General features: G+C 43.1%; 1 protein-coding gene across 1 annotated transcript in view; it reads right to left on the bottom strand.

Moving 5' to 3' along the window:
- Window positions 1–7,514, bottom strand: part of camk2b2 (calcium/calmodulin-dependent protein kinase (CaM kinase) II beta 2) — a 68,952-nt gene that overhangs the window by 21,276 nt on the left and 40,162 nt on the right. Inside the window, exons 12-13 of the mRNA XM_029709988.1 lie at window positions 3,659–3,701; window positions 2,822–2,898 (exon numbers count right to left, since the gene is read on the bottom strand). Coding sequence (XP_029565848.1) covers window positions 2,822–2,898; window positions 3,659–3,701 — 120 coding nt within the window. The remainder of the gene's footprint in view (window positions 1–2,821; window positions 2,899–3,658; window positions 3,702–7,514) is intronic.

The raw sequence follows: 7,514 nt of genomic DNA, 5'->3' as shown, positions 1-7,514 counted from the left end.
GACAGAGTGAGGAGTAACAGAGGAGGAGAGGGAGAGAGAGAGGGAGAGCGAGAGAGAGACAGAGTGAGAGTGAGTACAAGGAGAGAGACAGAAGAGAGAGAGAGAGAGAGAGAGAGAGAGAGAGGAGAGAGAGAGAGAAAGAGACAGAGACAGAGAGAGTGAGAGTAACAGAGAGAGAGCGAGAGCGAGAGGTGAGAACACAGGAAGCTCTGGTGCTGACACTGATTAATCACCATAGTAACACAGAACTTTTGAGTGGGAGGAGAATCCTCAGCTTTGGCCTGGAAGAGTCTGAACACAGAAAGTACTCTATCTCTTTATCTCTCCACAGCTTGTATCTCACACACATCAAACACAGCTCACACCTCACACACTGCTCATGAGGGACAAAACACAGGCAGAAAATGTTAAACAAAAAAGGACTCCAGCCCAAAGATACAAAAGACTAAAGCATGTTAGAGAGAGGGAGGGAGGAAGAGAGGGTAGATAGACATGCCATGTATGCTGCTTCATTCATTAGAGGGGGGAGAGGAGGATAATGAGAGGAGAGAGGGAAAGGTGAGGGAGGGAGGGAGGGAGGGAGGGAGGGAGGGAGAGGTGGTGCAGGAGAGGAAGGACAAAAGGAGTGCAAAAGGGAAGGATGAGGAAGGAAGTGCGAGGGAGGGGAGATAAGAAGAAGAGAGGAGAGACGGTATAATTGTGTAATAGGAGGAGGTATAGAAGCGAGGGATGGAAGGAGGAGAGGGGAGGAAGAAGAGAGGAGAGACGGTATAATTTGGTAAGGTTGGTTATAGACTTGGGATGTAAGTAGGGAGAGGGATGATAGAAGCGAGAGACGGATATTTGTAATAGGAGGAGTAGAGAGAGATGGAAGGAGGAAGGGAGGAGAAGAGACGGTTAGACGTTTATAATTGTGTAATAGGAGGAGGTTGGTATAGAAGCGAGGGATGGAAGGAGGAGAGGGGAGGAAGATATAGAGAGGAGAGACGGTATAATTGTTGTAATAGGAGGAGGTATAGAAGGGAGGATGGAAGGAGGAGAGGGGAGAAGAAGAGAGAGGAGAGACGGTATAATTGTGTAATAGGAGGAGGTATAGAAGCGAGGGATGGAAGGAGGAGAGGGGAGGAAGAAGAGAGGAGAGACGGTATAATTGTGTAATAGGAGGAGGTATAGAAGCGAGGGATGGAAGGAGGAGAGGGGAGGAAGAAGAGAGGAGAGACGGTATAATTGTGTAATAGGAGGAGGTATAGAAGCGAGGGATGGAAGGAGGAGAGGGGAGGAAGAAGAGAGGAGAGACGGTATAATTGTGTAATAGGAGGAGGTATAGAAGCGAGGGATGGAAGGAGGAGAGGGGAGGAAGAAGAGAGGAGAGACGGTATAATTGTGTAATAGGAGGAGGTATAGAAGCGAGGGATGGAAGGAGGAGAGGGGAGGAAGAAGAGAGGAGAGACGGTATAATTGTGTAATAGGAGGAGGTATAGAAGCGAGGGATGGAAGGAGGAGAGGGGAGGAAGAAGAGAGGAGAGACGGTATAATTGTGTAATAGGAGGAGGTATAGAAGCGAGGGATGGAAGGAGGAGAGGGGAGGAAGAAAGAGAGGAGAGACGGTTATAATTGTGTAATAGGAGGAGGTATAGAAGCGAGGGATGGAAGGAGGAGAGGGGAGGAAGAAGAGAGGAGAGACGGTATAATTGTGTAATAGGAGGAGGTATAGAAGCGAGGGATGGAAGGAGGAGAGGGGAGGAAGAAGAGAGGAGAGACGGTATAATTGTGTAATAGGAGGAGGTATAGAAGCGAGGGATGGAAGGAGGAGAGGGGAGGAAGAAGAGAGGAGAGACGGTATAATTGTGTAATAGGAGGAGGTATAGAAGCGAGGGATGGAAGGAGGAGAGGGGAGGAAGAAGAGAGGAGAGACGGTTATAATTGTGTAATAGGAGGAGGTATAGAAGCGAGGGATGGAAGGAGGAGAGGGGAGGAAGAAGAGAGGAGAGACGGTATAATTGTGTAATAGGAGGAGGTTATAGAAGCGAGGGATGGAAGGAGGAGAGGGGAGGAAGAAGAGAGGAGAGACGGTATAATTGTGTAATAGGAGGAGGTATAGAAGCGAGGGATGGAAGGAGGAGAGGGGAGGAAGAAGAGAGGAGAGACGGTTATAATTGTGTAATAGGAGGAGGTATAGAAGCGAGGGATGGAAGGAGGAGAGGGGAGGAAGAAGAGAGGAGAGACGGTATAATTGTGTAATAGGAGGAGGTATAGAAGCGAGGGATGGAAGGAGGAGAGGGGAGGAAGAAGAGAGGAGAGACGGTATAATTGTGTAATAGGAGGAGGTATAGAGGTATAGAAGCGAGGGATGGAAGGAGGAGAGGGGAGGAAGAAGAGAGGAGAGACGGTATAATTGTGTAATAGGAGGAGGTATAGAAGCGAGGGATGGAAGGAGGAGAGGGGAGGAAGAAGAGAGGAGAGACGGTATAATTGTGTAATAGGAGGAGGTATAGAAGCGAGGGATGGAAGGAGGAGAGGGGAGGAAGAAGAGAGGAGAGACGGTATAATTGTGTAATAGGAGGAGGTATAGAAGCGAGGGATGGAAGGAGGAGAGGGGAGGAAGAAGAGAGGAGAGACGGTATAATTGTGTAATAGGAGGAGGTATAGAAGCGAGGGATGGAAGGAGGAGAGGGGAGGAAGAAGAGAGGAGAGACGGTATAATTGTGTAATAGGAGGAGGTATAGAAGCGAGGGATGGAAGGAGGAGAGGGGAGGAAGAAGAGAGGAGAGACGGTATAATTGTGTAATAGGAGGAGGTATAGAAGCGAGGGATGGAAGACAATACCTTGCTCCACTATCCCAGCAGCAGTTGCAGGGACAGTAGTGATTGACGCAGGAGATGTAGACTGTCTACCGACTGACACAGAGAGAGAGAGAGAGAGAAAGACAGAGACAGAGAGAAAGACAGAGAGAAAGAGAGAGAGAGAGAAAGAGAAAGACAGAGAGAAAGACAGAGAGAGAAAGAGAGAGAGAGAGAAAGACAGAGAGAAAGACAGAGAGCAAGTGAAAGCAAGGGACAGAAAAGGGGAAGGAGTGAGGGAAGAGAAGAGAGGAGAGTGTCAGTGTGTCAGTGTGAAGAGTAGGCCAGATTGAAGTCATATTACCCAAGTCCCAGTTAAGTTTCATCAAAGTGAGTCAAGGGCAAAAACATTTAAACAAAAAAAAAATCTACGTGATGACGTTGAATCAAAGTGTAAAAAGTAATCACGACAGGGAATTTCATCTTTTCTTCACCCAACTTTTAACCTAAATCCAATGACATGGTGACATCTGTGCCCAGTGAGAAGTCTCTCTCCCCTCTTACCTTGGTCGGCAGACACAGTGTTAGTCCAGAGGAACGGGAACATGTTATGATCCATGCAGCTTACCATTGTAATCAAACTTAGTAAAGTCCTTCATAATGGGAGACTAAACTCTTCACCAGATCACTTTGTGATAATTCAGTTTCATGACATTTCTTTTTTTTTGGTGCTTGTGGAGAGAGAAAGAGAGCAAGTGCGTGTGTCTCTGTGTGTGTGTGTGCGTGTGTGTTTGTGTGCACACGTGTTTGTCTGTGGCGTGCATGCATGCGTGTGTGTCCATGCGTGTAAGTGTTTATGTATGACACACACATTTACCAGAGAAATTCCTCGTCACCAGCATAGCAGTCAGGACGGCTCCCTATGGACAGAAGAGAGAGAGAGAGAGGACTATTTCAGACCCTTTCCTTTCACCGGGAAGACCACTTATAACCCACTCATACTATTATAGTTAAAGATTTTATCAATGAACATTAAAGAGATTCTACGGTACTTTTGCATACTTTTTAGCCAGTAGTTCTCAAAGTAATCCCCACGAGCCAAAAGTGGTCCCCGGCAATGTGCAGTTATGTGCACCACCCCACTGCTCTCTCTTACTCTACTGTGTGTGTCTTACTAGCCTTTTATTTATTTAACCTTTATTTAACCTTTATTTAACTAGCTACCTGTCAAAAATGGTGAGAAGCTGAAGCTCATTGGCTGAAACTGAAATTGCTAGGGGGCTGGCCCACTAGGGATGTGGTCTGAAATAATTTTACGATTCGAATAGTGCCATGAAGTTTTGTTGGATATCCTAGCTAGGCTTATTATAGCTAGTTAGGCTAATTGTAGTTAGCTAGGATAATTGTAACTAGCTAGGCTGATTGTAGCTAGCTAGGCTAATTGTGTCTACATGCTGCACTTTCTCCCCAACCCCATTCAGAGAAAACAGCAGCCTACCTGTTGGTTGCTCGTTGTAGCCTACTCCTTCTCATTTCGCAAACTGTTAATTCTGTAATTTTAATGCATTTTGTATTGCATTAAATGAAATCTCACTCCACTCGCTACACATTGAACCTCTTTGACGCTTTGATTGGCCAACATTAACAATAAGCAACTGTGCACGTCATATAAACTACATTGAAAAGTTTGTTGTGTTATTAAATTAATAATTTCAAATGACGTGGTATATCCTTGTATGTAACAACGTCACATGGATATTTTTACTTTATTTAAAAAAATCTATAATATATTTTTTTCATGACAAAAACTATTCAAATCCTAATGTCAGTTCGAATATTTTAATAACTGTGCACATCCCTATGGCCCATGTGTGGGTAAATGTAGGGAAAATGGCACCACCCAGCATCCAGAAAACAGTTGTTTTCAAACTTGGGATTTTGTGGCTAATTGAGGTTATATTATGCATGTATGAATTACACATTGACACATCCAGCCCAAAGAGGGAGGTTTAAAAAATACTTAGTAGAAGTTCTGTAACATGTCTTTAACTAAGAGCATGTGTGATCACGGTAGAAGTTCTGTAACATGTCTTTAACTAAGAGCATGTGTGATCACGGTAGAAGTTCTGTAACATGTCTTTAACTAAGAGCATGTGTGATCACGGTAGAAGTTCTGTAACATGTCTGTAACTAACTAAGAGCATGTGTGATCACGGTAGAAGTTCTGTAACATGTCTTTAACTAACTAAGAGCATGTGTGATCACGGTAGACGTTCTGTAACATGTCTTTAACTAACTAAGTGTCACGGTTGTCGTCTGGAATGGAGGACCAAAACGCAGCAGGAATGTGGATGCTCATCTTGATATTTATTTGAACCAAGAAAACACCAAAAATAACAAAAGAAGTACGAACGATCAACTAAACAGTCTTGTAAGGCTCACACACGCAAAACAAGAAACAATCTCCCACGAACACTAACCCAAACAATTACCCATATATAGGACTCTCAATCAGAGGCAACGAGAAAGCACCTGCCTCCAATTGAGAGTCCAACCCCCCATTAACCTAAACATAGAAATACAACAAACCCGAAAGAACATAGAAATACCAAAACATAGAACATAGACCAAAAACCCCGGAAATAATAAATCAAACGCCCTACTACATAAAACACCACCCCGAACCACATAAAACAAATACCCTCTGGCACGTCCTGACCAAACTACAATAACAAATAACCTTTATACTGGTCAGGACGTGACACTAAGAGCATGTGTGATCACGGTAGAAGTTCCGTAACATGTCTTTAACCTGTTTAGGATAGGGGGCAGTATTTTCACGGCCGGATAAAAACGTACCCGATTTAATCTGGTTATTACTCCTGCCCAGAAACTAGAATATGCATATAATTATTTTATTTGGATAGAAAACACCCTAAAGTTTCTAAAACTGTTTAAATGGTGTCTGTGAGTATAACAGAACTCATATGGCAGGCCAAAACCTGAGAAGATTCCATACAGGAAGTGCCCTCTCTGACCATTTCTTGGCCTTCTATAGCCACTTTATGGAAAATAGAGGATCTCTGCTGTAACGTGACATTTTCTAAGGCTCCCAAAGGCTCTCAAAAGGCGCCAGAACGGGGAATGATGACTCTGCAGTCCCTGGGCGAAAAACAGTAGGGGATTTGGAAAGTGGTCGATCTGAGAACAATGACACGGGTGCGTGCGTGCATGTGACGACTCCATTTTACTTCTTTCAGTCTTTGAACGGATACGTCTCCCGGTCGGAATATTATCACTATTTTACGAGAAAAATCGCATAAAAATTGATTTTAAACAGCGTTTGACATGCTTCAAAGTACGGTAATGGAATATTTTGAAATTTTTTGTCACGATATGTGCCGGCGCGTCATCCTTCGGATAGTGTCTTGAACGCAAGAACAGAACGCAGCTATTTGGATATAACTATGGATTATTTGGAACCAAAACAACATTGGGTGTTGAAGTAGAAGTCCTGGGAGTGCATTCTGACGAAGAACAGCAAAGATAATCCAATTTTTCTTATAGTAAATCTGAGTTTGGTGAGTGCCAAACTTGGTCGGTGTCAAAATAGCTGGCCATGATGGCCGGGCTATCTACTCAGAATATTGCAAAATGTGCTTTCACCGAAAAGCTATTTTAAAATTGGACACCGCGATTGCATAAAGGAGTTCTGTATCTATAATTCTTAAAATAATTGTTATGTTTTTTGTGAACGTTTATCGTGAGTAATTTAGTAAATTCACCGGAAGTGTTCGGTGGGTATGCTAGTTCTGAACGTCACATGCTAATGTAAAAAGCTGTTTTTTTATATAAATATGAACTTGATTGAACAAAACATGCATGTATTGTATAACATAATGTCCTAGGAGTGTCATCTGATGAAGATCATCAAAGATTAGTGCTGCATTTAGCTGTGGTTTTGGTTTTTGTGACATTATATGCTAGCTTGAAAAATGGATGTGTGATTATTTCTGGCTGGGTACTCTCCTGACATAATCTAATGTTTTGCTTTCATTGTAAAGCCTTTTTGAAATAGGACAATGTGGTTAGATAAAGGAGAGTCTTGTCTTTAAAATGGTGTAAAATAGTCATATGTTTGAAATAATTTTGAGGAGTTTGTAATTCGCGCCACGCCCTATCATTGGATATTGGCGAGGCGTTCCGCTAGCGGAACATCTAGATGTAAGAGGTTTTAACTAAGAGCATGTGTGATCACGGTAGAAGTTCCGTAACATGTCTTTAACTAAGAGCATGTGTGATCACGGTAGAAGTTCCGTAACATGTCTTTAACTAAGAGCATGTGTGATCACGGTAGAAGTTCTGTAACATGTCTTTAACTAAGAGCATGTGTGATCACGGTAGAAGTTCCGTAACATGTCTTTAACTAAGAGCATGTGTGATCACGGTAGAAGTTCCGTAACATGTCTTTAACTAAGAGCATGTGTGATCACGGTAGAAGTTCTGTAACATGTCTTTAACTAAGAGCATGTGTGATCACGGTAGAAGTTCTGTAACATGTCTTTAACTAAGAGCATGTGTGATCACGGTAGAAGTTCCGTAACATGTCTTTAACTAACTAAGAGCATGTGCGATCACGTGGACACCATACAATAAGAATGGCTAGCCTGTGTACACACATACACTAACAGGCTGTGTTTCTTGTGTGTGTGTTCCTTCCTTTCCAGATGCAG

This window comes from Salmo trutta, chromosome 23, assembly GCF_901001165.1.
Source record: "Salmo trutta chromosome 23, fSalTru1.1, whole genome shotgun sequence".
In the NCBI taxonomy this organism is placed as follows: Eukaryota; Metazoa; Chordata; class Actinopteri; order Salmoniformes; family Salmonidae; genus Salmo; species Salmo trutta.
Note: the sequence above shows the minus strand (reverse complement) of the source record. Positions and strands in the feature narration are given on the sequence as shown.